Source organism: Salvelinus alpinus, chromosome 2, assembly GCF_045679555.1.
Source record: "Salvelinus alpinus chromosome 2, SLU_Salpinus.1, whole genome shotgun sequence".
In the NCBI taxonomy this organism is placed as follows: Eukaryota; Metazoa; Chordata; class Actinopteri; order Salmoniformes; family Salmonidae; genus Salvelinus; species Salvelinus alpinus.
The window spans coordinates 108,313,320-108,331,713 of NC_092087.1; the positions used below are offsets into that span (position 1 = coordinate 108,313,320).

The following is an 18,394-nucleotide window of genomic DNA, read 5'->3' on the forward strand; positions in this document are numbered from 1 at the left end:
TCTCTGCTGCTTTAACTGTTGGAGTAAAGGGTTTGTTGGGTTGAGTGAATGTGACATTAGGGGGGGCCATGGTGACTTCCGTCCCTCCCTGGAAGCTCAGTGTGCCCCTATTTAGGTCTAACTGGCAGCCTGTGCTCCTAAGAAAGTCCAACCCCAGGATACAAGGGTCCTGCACAGCCGCCACCCACACAGGATGACGCACAGTCCTGCCCCCTACTGTCAGAGTCATTATTCCCTTCCCTTTCATGGGTGCCAGCTCACCTGTGACTGTGCGGAGCTGCACAGTTGTAGGCTCACACTGAGTCCAACCTGGCACAATATCTGGCCTCACCAGGGTTACTGTGGACCCAGTGTCCACCAGGGCGGAGCAGGGCACCCCCTCCACAGTGACAGGGACATGACAAAAGTCCCCAACACAGGTCCGGCCCACCACAACAACAGGCTCCATCCGCTTGCCCTCGTCTGCTTCTGGGGGAAGTGGAGCCTTGCTTCCCCGTCTGTGCCGGTGGGCTCCTCCTGAAGATGATGGTGGTTGGGATAGAAAGCCAGGGGTCCGCACTACCCGGTCTATGCGGACCCCGAGCCGTTTCCCTGAGCTCTGGGGGACATGGGGCAATCTCGGCGCAGATGGCCTGGCTGGCCACAACCCCAGCAGACCCTGGGACCAGGGCGTGTGTTTCGTGCCGCCTGTAGCGACACAGCACGAATGAGTTTTGTCATTTCGGCCACCCAAGCAGGCTTTTCCGGCTCCGGGCTGCTCTGCCCCCCAGCTCGCACAGAGGGTGTGTCTCCCTGCACCCCCACCAAAGCCCCAGCTGAAGCCCCAGCCCACACCAGCTCCCTCTCCAAAGCCATCTCCAAGGCTGTCTGCAATGACTCAGGATGAGCCAGCTGGGTCTGTATGCGCAGCTCCGTAGGAGAGAGCGCCTGTATGAACTGGTCCCGTGCTAGCTCGCTCTGCACGGAGGGGGGCATGTGAGCATATGCCCGCCGAGAGAGGCTCTCAATGTCATTAGCTAGCACCCGTAGAGGCTCTCCAGGCTGCCTGCGTCTATTACTCAGTTCGGAGCGCAGTAGCCCGGGCTGTACACACTGTCCATAGCGCCTCCTCAGTGCGCCCACTAAAGCACCATAATCATGCCTGTCCTCGGGGCTAATCAATATCAAACAGGCCAGAGCTTCATCCGTGAGGCATAAAGCCAACTGCAGTGCCCTTTCTTCATCCGACCACCCCCTAAAATGAGCTAACAGTTCAAACTGAGCATGAAAAGCTTCCCAATCCGCCTTACCGGAATACTTCGGGGTCTTAACAGATACGGACGCAGCCGGGAACTGGGCGCCGCCATGTTTGTTTACATCCTGAGCCCCAGATTCCTCGTCACGCCGCGTCGACGTCACCACTTCGGTCCGCCCACCAGAATCCGCGCGAAATACAGTCGACGAAGCACTCATGCCCGCTTCAGCCGCCATCGCTCTAACGTCCTCCCTCAAGCGGCCTCTGGGCTCCGACGCCCTGGCGATCTCCTCAGACAGAACCCCCGACGTCCATTCACACGCACCTCCTTGGCCATAATCGTCCCCTACCTCCACCTTCACTTTCGGATTCCCTCGAAGCATTTTCAATCCCCGTTCTCACCTACGGTAGCTAGCCACATAAGTCAGCTAGCTAGCTGGCTAACTTGTATCAACGTTTTTACTTCTGACACCAATGTAATGACCTGACTAGATCATAAATGAACAATTGTCCAGACAGAGGCTTGAGTTTGCGAATTGACGGTTTATTAAACCAACTTTACACAGGCTACTGTTTGGGCCGTAGCACACGCCAAATAGATGACAGATAACCCACAAGCCAATCGTGACCTTCTCTTGTGAAGCCCAGACGTAAGAGAGAGAGAACAAAGGCTGAACCTGGTCTTAACTTCCAATGCTCCACCCCCCTGCCCAACCCCCCTCCACGCCACTCCGCCAACCACCAGGATGCCCGGCATCAGAACATTCCAGGCATTCCCGTGATTGGCAGATAGCAGGTTGATTGACATGTCGGACCCCGCGAACACCGGGTACTGGTCAGTACAACACAACCACCTCCTAGCCTAACACATAACACACAGCTGTCTGTGCGGGTCGCTACAGTATTGTCCATGTAACGTTATGCCCCCTTGTGAGTTAATAGTATTGCATGCTGTAGCAGACTATATAAAGAGGAAGACCTCTATTGACGATTCAGTTCGTTGTAACATCTCGTCTGGACAGGTCACCGTCCTTAGTTAGTTAGTTAGTTAGTTAGTTAACATTAACTAGTTCATTCTCACAAAAGTGAGAACTGCTCTAGATTGGAAACTTACGTTAATGAGTGTAAAGCCATGTTGGCTTTATGAAAACGATATACAATATATGGGAAATAATATAGTTGAGGGAAATAATCCAAACCTAGTTGTGCCTAGTTAGGACATAACGTTATCTAGCTAGATAACGGTACTGTACTGTAGCTCATACAACGCCGACGGTCAAACCCGGCTTTCTAATATTTACGGTAATTAACTATAGTAACGTTATGGAAGATATTCACAGAAAACCATCATTGTCTTCATTATTCATCATTAGTATGTTATATTATTATATAAATTATTTCGATACATATTCAGAGCCAAACATCAACGCGACATTACCGTTTTAACTGTTGTCGCAGACAAACTTGTCACCATCTTTTTCAGTTGTAATTGCGAAGTTCCCGGAAGAAGTCCAGCAACAACGGAGGTTCCTCGATGAACCCACCTTCTAACAAGTTCTTTGACGAACCTTTTGGGGCTGTTTTTCATTGACCAAGAACCCTACGGTTCTTAGGGGATCTGAGAACAACTCCAGTTCAACCCTTCATTTTTAGAGTTGTAGTCGGCTCTATTTACTCTCAGATTCAAAACTTGCTGATTAGCATCAACGATCAAGTCAGCTGCTGCTGCTCCAATACTGTATGAGGTGAGACGGTGAACTGATGTTGAACCGGGAGGTCAGCTGCTGCTGCTCCAATACAGTATGAGGAGAGACGGTGAACTGATGTTGAACCGGGCAGTCAGCTGCTGCTGCTCCAATACAGTATGAGGTGAGACGGTGAACTGACGTTGAACTGGGCAGTCAGCTGCTGCTGCTCCAATACAGTATGAGGTGAGACGGTGAACTGATGTTAAACTGGGCAGTCAGCTGCTGCTGCTCCAATACAGTATGAGGTGAGACGGTGAACTGATGTTAAACTGGACAGTCAGCTGCTGCTCCAATACTGTATGAGGTGAGACGGTGAACTGATGTTGAACCGGGCAGTCAGCTGCTGCTGCTCCAATACAGTATGAGGTGAGACGGTGAACTGATGTTGAACCGGGCAGTCAGCTGCTGCTGCTCCAATACAGTATGAGGTGAGACGGTGAACTGACGTTGAATCATAATAATTAAGTTAATAAAAATGTATTAGTGAAACTTTAAATTAAATATATTATGCTATTGTTATCATATAGAAACATCATGGAATATTGTACATCATATTAAATATATTACTCTATTGTTATCATATAGAAACATCATGGAATATTGTACATCATATTAGCATCAACATACATTATTGTTTCATTAAATTTCACATAAGGATATTTCATATTTAAAAGTTCAGAAGTCAGAACCCATCACCTGCTATGTAAAAGAGACAGAAGAATGTACAATGGTCAATGCTACCTGGGATCCTTGGGACATCCCTACCCTAAACCCTAACCTTAACCCTTTTAAATGCCAACTTCAATGGGCTAGGGACGTCCCAAGGATGTGTAATTTCTCACCCCTTTTGGCTGTAGGAAAGTTAATTTCTCCTCAGGCACACACATTTGTTCTTTGATATTATGAAGGTAATTTGTGTCAAATGTACTTTTCCCCACTCATTCACCCCATCTCTTTACATTGCTTATTTATATTCAGTGGCCTGACTGCATCCAGACTGTCAAAGGCCCATCCTGGTAGATCTGAACCTAATGCAGCTTGGAGTGATCAGACGACAGAAGTCACATTTAGGTGCCAGGTGTAACTGAGGCTGTAGATGCTCCATATCCATTACTTTGAGTGTTTTATATAATATGATTAAATGTGTTTCTTTCTGTGTTGCAGGTGCAGTCAAGAAATGGAACAGCAAGGCCACAGAACATGACATAAGCAGAGCTGTGGGAGACCACCTCAAGCCCCTGGTAGAGCCGGGGGTGGTGTTTATCACTCCACCAGCAGAGCTGTGGGAGACCACCTCAAGACCCTGGTAGAGCCGGGGGTGGTGTTTACCACTCCACCAGGCCTTCAGCAGGCTGGAAAAGTGGGATTGATCTGTTTGATCCATTTGTTTGTTTCAGTAGTTGGATCCTTTGACGTATTGATTTCAACAAATGGACTGGGTTGGCTGAAAAGTGATACTAAAACGTACATACCAGCACTATTTTGACATAGTGGGAGATATACTGAATTTATACTGTTTTTCATACTAAAGATGGACCAAGATCCGTGTTGCTTTTGCACAGATTTGTTCATTGGTTTAGCAAGAGTCTGCTGATTGGTCAGTCATTGGGTTCATTTATTTTGCAATATGTTCAAATCAAGCTTTATTTATACAGCACATTTCAGACATGATACTTAAACAAGCTCCTTATAAACTGCACAAGCACCAAAAACGCTGTTGTTTTGACAAGTAGCAATAAATCACTGATATCGATTAGGGGGGAAATCAACTGAACAAAACATGTGGAAATGAGATATATTTTACCTCACTGGTTAGAGGACAACCTGCAGAAGACAGTCAGCTACATATTGGGAGTGATGCATTTAAATTTATGGGTTGCAAAACAAAGGAACGCAACACTTATTTGTCATAACTAATCTATATCATGTTGAAATCATACCTCATCGATATAACGCTAAAATCATTTGTGCGACAGGAGGGAGATGAGGTTGCACTTCCTGTTAAAACTAACAGCTGAAAAACCACACGGAATCTGGGAGTAATGTGTACATCACTGGTTAGAGGACAACTTGTAGAAAACAGATCGCTACATTTTGAGGTGTTCCATTTTGATTCAAGTGGGTCATCAACATGGTAAGTGTAACACAGCTCTTTTTGTGTTAGTCACTTTTTGTTAAATCACATAAATAGTACTCTTTCAATTCAGAGCCTGGATTTTCCCCCTGAGGCTAATATCCATATCATGTTGAAATCAATAGAACAGGGGACTAACATTTAGGTTTCTACATTGTGACATCATTAAAATACTCCTACTACAATGTTAAAACATTCTACATTGTGACATTATTTCATTGATATCATGAAACAACTCCTTCATGTATGTATTTTCTAATATTTGATCAGAGATCTTTTATCAGATTATCTCTGGTCACAGCTATGAGATTTCTCTCCTATGTGTGTGCTCTGGTGTTGAGTCAGATGGCAAGCTTGAACAAAACTCTTCCCACATTGATCACAGCTATAAGATTTCTCTCCTGTGTGTTTTCTCTGGTGTACTGTCAGATAGCGAGATGTAGTAAAACCCCTCCCACATTGAGCACAGCTATAAGGTTTCTCTCCTGTGTGTGTTATTTGGTGTTGAGTCAGATGGCCAGCTTGAACAAAACTTTTCCCACATTGATCACAGCTATAAGGTTTCTCTCCTGTGTGTATTCTCTGGTGCACTGTCAGATCACTAGATTGACAAAAACTCTTCCCACATTTATCACAGCTATAAGGTTTCTCTCCTGTGTGTGTTCTTTGGTGTAAAGTCAGAGAGTCAGATCTAGTAAAACTCTTCCCACATTGATCACAGCTATAAGGTTTCTCTCCTGTGTGTGTTCTTTGGTGTAAAGTCAGAGAGCCAGACGTAGTAAAACTCTTCCCACATTGACCACAGCCATAAGGGTTATCTCCTGTGTGTATTCTCTGGTGTATAGTTAGATAGCTAGATCTAGTAAAACTCTTCCCACATTGATCACAACTATAAGGTTTCTCACAACTATAAGGTTTCTCTCCTGTGTGTATTCTCTGGTGTATAGTTAGATAGCTAGATCTAGTAAAACTCTTCCCACATTGATCACAGCCATAAGGTTTCTCTCCTGTGTGTGTTCTCTGGTGTAATGTCAGATGGCCAAATCTAGTAAAACTCATCCCACATTGATCACAGCTATAAGGTTTCTCTCCTGTGTGTATTCTTTGGTGTAAAGTCAGAGAGTCAGATCTAGTAAAACTCTTCCCACATTGATCACAGCTATAAGGTTTCTCTCCTGTGTGTGTTCTTTGGTGTAAAGTCAGAGAGCCAGATGTAGTAAAACTCTTCCCACATTGACCACAGCTATAAGGTTTCTCTCCTGTGTGGATTCTCTGATGAATTTGAATGCCTGATGAGGAGGTGAATCTCTTCCCACAGTCAGAGCAGCAGTGAGTTCTCTTCCCTGTGGATCTCTGCGAGTGTTTCTTGATGTGTTCTGATCTGGAGAGCCTCTTCTCTGCCTCGTCAGCATCATGATGTTGTTGAGGCTCCCCAGAGGATCCACGACTGTCCCGTCTCTCTCCTGTGCGAACAACAAAGTCAGATGATTAAAGGCCCACAACAGTGGAAATCCACTGTAAAAGGTGATGCCAACAGCATAGCCATGATGTTGTACAACAATTGAATTCTGTAATGAATGTTAAAATTATTTGACAGTTGTCTTAAAATGAGCAAGAATAGTCATATTTTAGTAGTAACATCGATGATTGTAGAGTAGAAATAAGTTATTCATGTTGTTGAAACTCTAAGCAGTGTGCCAGACAACTTTTGGTCTCTAATATAGGCCCCTTTCTGTGTTTAATACAATTGCAGCACGAGGGCGATGCACATGCAATTTGGTTGTAGAAACTCCTCCCTGCTAATGAGGAAACCGACAGTTATGGATGTAGTATATCTTAAATGGTGAGCAAAGATTTCAGTTTTTCACAGTGTATTCTGAATGTGAATGGGGGAAAACTCAGGGGAGTGCATTTCACACTACTTTGGATTATAATTGTAAGGCTCGTTTGAATGTCCTGTGTAATATAATGTTTGCTACAGTATTAAGAAATATGTTTAATTATTGAAGAATCGCGTTAATGACAGTATCTATTTGGGTGTTGTCAATCAATCAATCAATCAAGTTTATTTTATATAGCCCTTCGTACATCAGCTAATATCTCGAAGTGCTGTACAGAAACCCAGCCTAAAACCCCAAACAGCAAGCAATGCAGGTGTAGAAGCACGGTGGCTAGGAAAAACTCCCTAGAAAGGCCAAAAGAAACCTAGAGAGGAACCAGGCTATGAGGGGTGGCCAGTCCTCTTCTGGCTGTGCCGGGTGGAGATTATAACAGAACATGGCCAAGATGTTCAAAATGTTCATAAGTGACAAGCCCTCCTGTTCTCCACCCATTACCTGTATTAACTGCACCTGTTTGAACTCGTTACCTGTATAAAAAGACACCTGTCCACACACTCAATCAAACAGACTCCAACCTCTCCACAATGGCCAGGACCAGAGAGCTGTGTAAGGACATCAGTGATAAAATTGTAGACCTGCATAAGGCTGGGATGGGCTACAGGACAATAGGCAAGCAGCTTGGTGAGAAGGCAACAACTGTTGGCGCAATTACTAGAAAATGGAAGAAGTTCAAGATGATGGTCAATCACCCTCGGTCTGGGGCTCCATGCAAGATCTCACCTCGTGGGGCATCAATGATCATGAGGAAGGTGAGGGATCAGCTCAGAACTACACGGCAGGACCTGGTCAATGACCTGAAGAGAGCTGGGACCACAGTCTCAAAGAAAACCATTAGTAACACACTATGCAGTCATGGATTAAAATCCTGCAGCGCACGCAAGGTCCCCCTGCTCAAGCCAGCGCATGTCCAGGCCCGTCTGAAGTTTGCCAATGACCATCTGGATGATCCAGAGGAGGAATGGGAGAAGGTCATGTGGTCTGATGAGACAAAAATAAAGCTTTTTGGTCTAAACTCCACTCGTCGTGTTTGGAGGAAGAAGAAGGATGAGTACAACCCCAAGAACACCATCCCAACCGTGAAGCACGGAGGTGGAAACATCATTCTTTTGGGATGCTTTTCTGCAAAGGGGACAGGACGACTGCACCGTATTGAGGGGAGGATGGATGGGGCGATGTATCGCGAGATCTTGGCCAACAACCTCCTTCCCTCAGTAAGAGCATTGAAGATGGGTCGTGGCTGGGTCTTCCAGCATGACAACGACCCGAAACACACAGCCAGGGCAACTAAGGAGTGGCTCCGTAAGAAGCATCTCAAGGTCCTGGAGTGGCCTAGCCAGTCTCCAGACCTGAACCCAATAGAAAATCTTTGGAGGGAGCTGAAAGTTCGTATTGCCCAGCGACAGCCCCAAAAACTGAAGGATCTGGAGGAGGTCTGTAAGGAGGAGTGGGCCAAAATCCCTGCTGCAGTGTGTGCAAACCTGGTCAAGAACTACAGGAAACGTATCTCTGTAATTGCAAATAAAGGTTTCTCTACCAAATATTAAGGTCTGCTTTTCTGATGTATCAAATACTTATGTCATGCAATAAAATGCAAACTAATTACTTACAAATCATACAATGTGATTTTCTGGATTTTTGTTTTAGATTCCGTCTCTCACAGTTGAAGTGTACCTATGATAAAAATTTACAGACCTCTACATGCTTTGTAAGTAGGAAAACCTGCAAAATCGGCAGTGTATCAAATACTTGTTCTCCCCCCTGTAGAAGTAGGACTAGTCTACCCGACAACACAAATAGAAGTCGGACTAGTCTACCCGACAACACATATAGAAGTAGGACTAGTCTACCTGGTTACACATATAGAAGTAGACTAGTCTACCCGACAACACATATAGAAGTAGGACTAGTCTACCTGGTTACACATATAGAAGTAGGACTAGTCTACCTGGTTACACATATAGAAGTAGGACTAGTCTACCTGGTTACACATATAGAAGTAGGACTAGTCTACCTGGTTACACATATAGAAGTAGGACTAGTCTACCTGACAACACATATAGAAGTAGAACTAGTCTACCTGGTTACACATATAGCAGGAGGACTAGTCTACCCGACAACACAAATAGATTTAGGACTAGTCTACCCGGTTACACATATAGAAGTAGGACTAGTCTACCCGACAACACATATAGAAGTAGGACTAGTCTACCCGACAACACATATAGAAGTAGGACTACTCTACCCGACAACACATATAGAAGTAGGACTAGTCTACCTGGTTACACATATAGAAGTAGGACTAGTTTACCTGGTTACACATATAGAAGTAAGACTAGTCTACCTGGTTACACATATAGAACTAGGACTAGTCTACCTGGTTACACATATAGAACTAGGACTAGTCTACCTGGTTACACATATAGAAGTAGGACTAGTCTACCTGTCCTGAGCACAAATGTAGATCTATATAATGTCAAAACACCTGATTACTTCTTATCCCTTTCACAAATAGCCTACAGCTGTGTCGGTCGAGAACTCACAGGCACGGGAAACCGAGGGCCCAGAATATTTTATACAATGTTTCAAGTTCGTTATAGACAGGCCATGTGATTTATAGGACAGTTATTAGCAATGTTTTTATTTGTTGGCTTTATGTCGGCTATTTTTACATAGTTGGCATCTAGAATTCATCCATGATGTCATAATGGCAATAAAAGTTATTTAGATTTGTATAATTTTCATTTAGATAGAATGTAGATTAATCACAGACAATGATTTTGAGATACTATTATAAATTAAATGAAACTGCTATAGCCTAGAAACCTGGTTAAACTATCATTATGACATCATGGATGAATTCTAGAATATACTATATATCCTAGAAACCTGGTTAAAATATCATTATGACATCATGGATGAATTCTAGAATATACTACACTGCTTAAAAAAATAAAGGGAACCCTAAAATAACACATCCTAGATCTGAATGAATTAAATATTCTTATTAAATACTTTTTTCTTTACATAGTTGAATGTGCTGACAACAAAATCACACAAAAATTATCAATGGAAATCAAATTGATCAACCCATGGAGGTCTGGATTTGGAGTCACACTCAAAATTAAAGTGGAAAACCACACTACAGGCTGATCCAACTTTGATGTAATGTCCTTAAAACAAGTCAAAATGAGGCTCAGTAGTGTGTGTGGCCTCCACGTGCCTGTATGACCTCCCTACATAGCCTGGGCATGTTCCTGATGAGGTGGCGGATGGTCTCCTGAGGGATCTCCTCCCAGACCTGGACTAAAGAATCCGCCAACTCTTGGACAGTCTGTGGTGCAACGTGGCGTTGGTGGATGGAGCGAGACATGATGTCCCAGATGTGCTCAATTGGATTCAGGTCTGGGGAACGGGCGGGCCAGTCCATAGCATCAATGCCTTCCTCTTGCAGGAACTGCTGACACACTCCAGCCACATGAGGTCTAGCATTGTCTTGAATTAGGAGGAACCCAGGGCCAACCGCACCAGCATATGGTCTCACAAGGGGTCTGAGGATCTCATCTCGGTACCTAATGGCAGTCAGGCTACCTCTGGCGAGCCCATGGAGGGCTGTGCGGCCCCCCCAAAGAAATGCCACCCCACACCATGACTGACCCACCGCCAAACCGGTCATGCTGGAGGATGTTGCAGGCAGCAGAATGTTCTCCACGGCGTCTCCAGACTGTCACGTCTGTCACATGTGCTCAGTGTGAACCTGCTTTCATCTGTGAAGAGCACAGGGCGCCAGTGGCGAATTTGCCAATCTTGGTGTTCTCTGGCAAATGCCAAATGTCCTGCACGGTGTTGGGCTGTGAGCACAACCCCCACCTGTGGACGTCGGGCCCTCATACCACCCTCATGGAGTCTGTTTCTGACCGTTTGAGCAGACACATGCACATTTGTGGCCTGCTGGAGGTCATTTTGCAGGGCTCTGGCAGTGCTCCTTCTGCTCCTTCTTGCACAAAGGCGGAGGTAGCGGTCCTGCTGCTGGGTTGTTGCACTCCTACGGCCTCTTCCACGTCTCCTGATGTACTGGCCTGTCTCCTGGTAGCGCCTCCATGCTCTGGACACTACGCTGACAGACACAGCAAACCTTCTTGCCACAGCTCGCATTGATGTGCCATCCTGGATGAGCTGCACTACCTGAGCCACTTGTGTGGGTTGTAGACTCCGTCTCATGCTACCACTAGAGTAAAAGCACCGGCGCATTCAAAAGTGACCAAAACATCCGCCAGGAAGCATAGGAAGAGAAGTGGTGTGTGGTCACCACCTGCAGAACCATTCCTTTTTTGGGGGTGTCTTGCTAATTGCCTATAATTTCCACCTGTTGTCTATTCCATTTGCACAACAGCATGTGAAATTTATTGTCAATCAGTGTTGCTTCCTAAGTGGACAGTTTGATTTCACAGAAGTGTGATTGACTTGGAGTTACATTGTGTTGTTTAAGTGTTCCCTTTATTTTTTTGAGCAGTGTATATCTCCCATTTCCATGTGTTTTTTAGTTGTGTATGTGACCATTAACATCCGCTAACCCTGTGTATGTGACCATTAACATCTGCTAACCATGTGTATGTGACCATTAACATCTGCTAACCCTGTGTATGTGACCATTAACATCTGCTAACCATGTGTATGTGACCATTAACATCTGCTAACCATGTGTATGTGACCATTAACATCCGCTAACCCTGTGTATGTGACCATTAACATTTGATTTGACCTGACCCCGCAAGATGTGTCAGGTTTGTCAATTTATTAATTCTCTTTTGCTTGAAACCCTCCTGTCAATGTTGAGTAAGGACGCACACCTGATTACGCATATAGTAGTAGGACTAGTCTACCCGACAACACATATAGAAGTAGAACTAGTCTACCTGACAACACATATAGAAGTAGGACTAGTCTACCTGGTTACACATATAGAAGTAGGACTAGTCTACCTGGTTACGCATATAGAAGTAGGACTAGTCTACCTGGTTACGCATATAGAAGTAGGACTAGTCTACCTGGTTACGCATATAGAAGTAGGACTAGTCTACCTGGTTACGCATATAGAAGTAGGACTAGTCTACCTGGTTACGCATATAGAAGTAGGACTAGTCTACCTGGTTACGCATATAGAAGTAGGACTAGTCTACCTGGTTACACACATAGAAGTAGGACCGAGCACTAATGTAGATCTATAAATGTGCCCATTTGGGGATGTCTGATAGTATTTCTGATTGTCTTAACGCTGCACCACTAATGAGTTGTGGAGCTTCTCAAAGCACATTTTTTTCTCACCTCAAACAGCAAGTAAACAAAGTCTAATCAAAATCAATTACAAATGAGAATAACTCCTCAAAGTATTTGTAAAATATTTCCAGCTCTCACCCTTTCGATAACCACTCGGCACAAAAGGGAAAAACGTAATGCGCTGATCCAGTGGAAATGTCAAAACACCTGATTACTTCTTATCCCTTTCACAAATAGCCTACAGCTGTGTCGGTCGAGAACTCACAGGCACGGGAAACTGAGGGCCCAGAATATTTTATACAATGTTTCAAGTTCGTTATGGACAGGCCATGTGATTTATAGGACAGTTATTTGCAATGTTTTTATTTGTTGGCTTCATGTAGGCTATTTTTTACATAGGTGGCAATGGCAATAAAAGTTACTTTTAGATTTGTATAATTTCCATTTAGATAGAATGTAGATTAATCACAGACAATGATTGAGATACTATTATAAATTAAATGAAACTGTTCCAGTAAAATGAACATATGAAAATCATAACTGGCACCAGATCAGTAGAAATGGTAAGATACATTTGCACTCCAAATGTAGGTTGCTGACTGCTTGTGTAGCCGATTACCAGCAACGTCAGAATGTATGAAGGCCAGCAAGAGGAGGTGGTTCAGGAAGAGTTTCTTCTCTTCTGGTTGGGCTATATTGATGTAATGGCATGAAAATAAACGCTGAATATTATACAATGATTTATCAACAGCTCTAACAATTTGACCCCCACAGGAAATCTACACTGGCAATTCTAGAATATACTATATAGCCTAGAAACCGGTTCAACTATCATTATGACATCATGGATGAATTCTAGAATATACTATATATCCTAGAAACCTGGTTAAACTATCATTATGACATCATGGATGAATTCTAGAATATACTATATAGCCTAGAAACCTGTTTAAACAATCATTATGACATCATGGATGAATTCTAGAATATACTATATAGCCTAGAAACCGGTTCAACTATCATTATGACATCATGGATGAATTCTAGAATATACTATATATCCTAGAAACCTGGTTAAACTATCATTATGACATCATGGATGAATTTTAGAATATACTATATAGCCTAGAAACCTGGTTAAACTATCATTATGACATCATGGATGAATTCTAGAATATACTATATATCCTAGAAACCTGGTTAAAATATCATTATGACATCATGGATGGCCAGTCCTTGTATTCATTGTTCACTGCACTGCACACTGCCCTAACCCATCTGGACAAGAGGAATACCCATGTGAGAATGCTGTTCATCGATTACAGCTCAGCATTTAACACCATAGTACCCTCCAAACTCGTCATCAAGCTCGAGACCCTGGGTCTCGACCCCGCCCTGTGCAACTGGGTCCTGGACTTCCTGACGGGCCGCCCCCAGGTGGTGAGGGTAGGTAACAACATCTCCACCCCGCTGATCCTCAACACTGGGGCCCCACAAGGGTGCGTTCTGAGCCCTCTCCTGTACTCCCTGTTCACCCACGACTGCGTGGCCATGCACGCCTCCAACTCAATCATCAAGTTTGCGGATGACACTACAGTGGTAGGCTTGATTACCAACAACGACGAGACGGCCTACAGGGAGGAGGTGAGGGCCCTCGGAGTGTGGTGTCAGGAAAATAACCTCACACTCAACGTCAACAAAACAAAGGAGATGATTGTGGACTTCAGGAAACAGCAGAGGGAGCACCCCCCTATCCACATCGACGGGTCAGTAGTGGAGAAGGTGGAAAGTTTTAAGTTCCTCGGTGTACACATCACGGACAAACTGAATTGGTCCACCCACACAGACAGCGTTGTGAAGAAGGCGCAGCAGCGCCTCTTCAACCTCAGGAGGCTGAAGAAATTCGGCTTGTCACCAAAAGCACTCACAAACTTCTACAGATGCACAATCGAGAGCATCCTGTCGGGCTGTATCACCGCCTGGTACGGCAACTGCTCCGCCCACAACCGTAAGGCTCTCCAGAGGGTAGTGAGGTCTGCAGAACGCATCACCGGGGGCAAACTACCTGCCCTCCAGGACACCTACACCACCCGATGTCACAGGAAGGCCATAAAGATCATCAAGGACAACAACCACCCAAGCCACTGCCTGTTCACCCCGCTATCATCCAGAAGGCGAGGTCAGTACAGGTGCATCAAAGCAGGGACCGAGAGACTGAAAAACAGCTTCTATCTCAAGGCCATCAGACTGTTAAACAGCCACCACTAACATTTAGCGGCCGCTGCCAACATACTGACTCAACTCCAGCCACTTTAAAAATGGGAATTGATGGAAATTATGTAAAAATGTACCACTAGCCACTTTAAACAATGCCACTTAATATAATGTTTACATACCCTACATTACCCATCTCATATGTATATACTGTACTCTATATCATCTACTGCATCTTGCCATCTTTATGTAATACATGTACCACTAGCCACTTTAAACTATGCCACTTTATGTTTACATACCCTACAGTACTCATCTCATATGTATATACCGTACTCTATACCATCTACTGCATCTTGCCATGCCGTTCTGTACCACCACTCATTCATATATCTTTATGTACATATTCTTTATCCCTTTACACTTGTGTGTGTGTGTAAGGTAGTAGTTGTGGAATTGTTAGGTTAGATTACTTGTTGGTTATTACTGCATTGTCGGAACTAGAAGCACAAGCATTTCGCTACACTCGCATTAACATCTGCTAACCATGTGTATGTGACTAATAAAATTTGATTTGATTTGTGTAGTGAATTCAGGGGGTAGCCCTGAGCTGGACTCAAACCTGGGTCCAGCGACTGTCAAGCCAACACCTTAAAACTGTTTTGCCAAGATGTCTGAACTTCTTGACGAGGTCGCTAGGTTTTGGGTTACGGTTGATACAATAGCTTTCTCTATGAATTTGAGAGTGGTTACATTTCTCCAGACCCATCCCTCAGCTGTTTACCAAACCAAGTCTCTGGGCAGCCATTTTGTTGCTGTTTAAATACTAGGTTGTCCCTTTAAAAAAGCCACACAAGAATCAATCAACCAATAACAAAGCTGTAATTCCACCACTATTTTGCTAATAAGATGATGATGGGGCTGGAGAAATTTAACTACTCTCAAATTCATAGACAGACCTATGGATGCAAGGACTGACCATCCATGATATCAACATTATAGTTTTAACCATGTTGAGGCTTTACAGTGTTGATTTACATTGTTTCTATACATTGGAGTACAAAATCTTATTATGGGTTCTGATGGGGTACAACAGGTGAACTAAGCTCATGAGGCATGTGTTATATTCTTCAAGAATCAATGGCTATAAATAAATAATTTAAAAGTCAAAATATGGATGTAGCAATTGCAGATTTCCCCTTTACCACCACACATCCTTCCAGTTCTCTGCTGCCAGTGACAGGAGCGAATTTCAAAAATCGCTGAAGCTGGAGACTTATATTTCCCTCACCAACTTTAAACATCAGCTATCTGAGCAGCTAACCGATCGCTGCAGCTGTACATAGTCCATCTGTAAATAGCCCACCCAGTCCACCTACCTCATCCCCAAACTGTTTTTATTTATTTTTCTGCTCTTTTGCACACCAGTATCTCTACTTGCACATCATCATCTGCTCATTTATCACTCCAGTGTTAATCTGCTAAATTGTAATTCTTCGCTACTATCGACTATTCATTGCCTACCTCATGCCTTTTGCACACACTATATATAGACTTTCTTTTTTTCTACTGTGTCATTAACTTGCTTATTGTGTTATTGGCTTGTTTATTGTTTATTCCATGTGTAACTCTGTGTTGTTGTCGGTGTCACACTGCTTTGCTTTATCTTGGCCAGGTCGCAGTTGTAAATGAGAACGTGTTCTCAACTGGCCTACCTGGTTAAACTATCATTATGACATCATGGCCTACCTGGTTAAACTATCATTATGACATCATGGCCACCTGGTTAAACTATCATTATGACATCACGGTCACCTGGTTAAACTATCATTATGACATCATGGCCACCTGGTTAAATAAAGGTTAAATAAAAAAACATCAGTTCAACAACTGCAGAGTTTGTACCTCTGTTTTTAAGACAGTACTTACTTGTGTTAATCAGGGAACAGTCTCTCAAAACCATCTTATGGCTAAGATCATCCTTAGAACCATTGGATGCCTTAAGATGCGTTTGTGACAGTCATCTCCCCCTCCTCCTCTTTCACCCCAAAAGCTGCATCCTCCTCTTCTTTTACTGTAAAATCCTCCTCCTCTTTGAACGCGTTTTCCTCTTCTTTCACTGAAACGTCTTTCTCTTCTTCTTTCACTGTAACAGTCTCATCCTCTACTTCTTGTTTAACTGTAACAGCCTCGCCCTCTAATTCTTGTTTTACTGTGATATCCTTCTCTTCCTCCTCCTCTTTCACCAGAGCTCCTTTCTCCGTCCAGCAGTCCTCCTCTTCATTAACAAGAGAGTAGCTTAGTGACCTCATGGTTGGAGATGTTAGCTAGCTAGGCTAATGCTAACTTAACCAGCCCGCTAGATGAATAAAAACAATACCGTAAATATGAAAATTATGAAATTAAAAAGGATAACTAACTAGACGACAGAAGTGGGTTTAAAATACATTGGCTAATATACACTAAAGCGTCTAAAGAGCTTTATTGGTTCGTCTATTTTGTCTAGCAAGCTACCGAGGCGTCTGACGAACTGTTGCTGCTGTTGAAAGAAGCGTTCCGTCCACTAGATTATACGTCACAGTAGCAGCATTGCCTTAAAGTCGCAGACCGCTATCAGCTGACTGGAGTGGGTAACGCAGTTGAGTAAAATGTAAATTAAATTTTCAGACAAAAGGTAGGTAGGAATCAGGAACATAGCTAGTCCTAAAATATTAATTACCCCCCCCCTAAATAATTCAATATCAGTCAATATATTTTTTCTGTGATTTCTTATTTTCGTCAACCGTTCCATCGCATCATAAACGTTTTACAGGGCCGGCACTAGGACCGGGGGAGGCTGCTGCTGCGCTAGTGACTGTTAAACTTTCTTCAGCATCGATGGCGGACAGAAATACTAGGAGAGAGGGGTACCCCTACACAGAACTGAATTGAATCAAAGATGGCGGACAGAAATACTAGTAGAGAGGGGTACCCCTACACAGAACTGAATTGAATCAAAGATGGCGGACAGAAATACGAGGAGAGAGGGGAACCCCTACACAGAACTGAACTGAATCAAATATGGCGGACAGAAATACTAGGAGAGAGGGGTACCCCTACACAGAACTGAACTGAATCAAAGATGGCGGACAGAAATACTAGGAGAGAGGGGAACCCCTACACAGAACTGAATCAAAGATGAACTGTAGGATGGAAGCAACTTTAAGGGATTATAACGTCATAACTAATCATGCAAAAAACATGTACAGTTGTCAGGAATGTTAGTTCATGTAGAGACAAACGATTATGCATTTTTTTTTACATAAAATTTATTTACGAAAATCGCGATTTAGTCAGCTAGCTGACTAGCTAACATTAGCCAGTTAGCCAGCTAGCTTTATGGGTGTTGTGACATGAGTATGACATTGTAATTCTGGTTGTTTTAGGGTCTCCTGAAACAACCAGCAAACCAGGCTTTCGATTTGTGTAACAGTGGATGTAAAGAATCTAGCTAGCTGAAGATTTTACTGCAAATGGAATGTACAATTTTGTAAGCTTGTCTTGCTGATATTTACCATGCAGATAGATGAAATAACGTAGCTAGCTATGTTCTTGCTTATTGTGCAGTGGATGATTAAAATCCCTGTATGCCCATAGATGTGTAGCTAGCTATCTAGCCGATCTGTGTATGGACCCAAACGTTTGGTATACATATTAGTTCAGAACCTAGCTATGAACCTCAGCTATCATAGCCAGTCGTATCAACTTCAAAACAGCCTGAATGACATTAATGAAGCCTATGGATTGAGTAGAATATAATATCATGTTGTGCCAAGGATGCAAGTCGTATATACATGTAGTTATTACCATGCATGAGATCCCCACATTGTAGCCTGTACATTTAATATAT

The 18,394-nt window shown here is 43.5% G+C and overlaps 1 protein-coding gene across 1 annotated transcript in view; it reads right to left on the reverse strand.

Moving 5' to 3' along the window:
• LOC139542151 (zinc finger protein 721-like) overlaps positions 1-18,394 on the reverse strand; it is a 43,864-nt gene that overhangs the window by 8,322 nt on the left and 17,148 nt on the right. Inside the window, exons 3-4 of the mRNA XM_071347244.1 lie at positions 16,030-16,059; positions 5,405-6,388 (exon numbers count right to left, since the gene is read on the reverse strand). Of these exons, the coding sequence (XP_071203345.1) occupies positions 5,405-6,388; positions 16,030-16,059 (1,014 nt within the window). The remainder of the gene's footprint in view (positions 1-5,404; positions 6,389-16,029; positions 16,060-18,394) is intronic.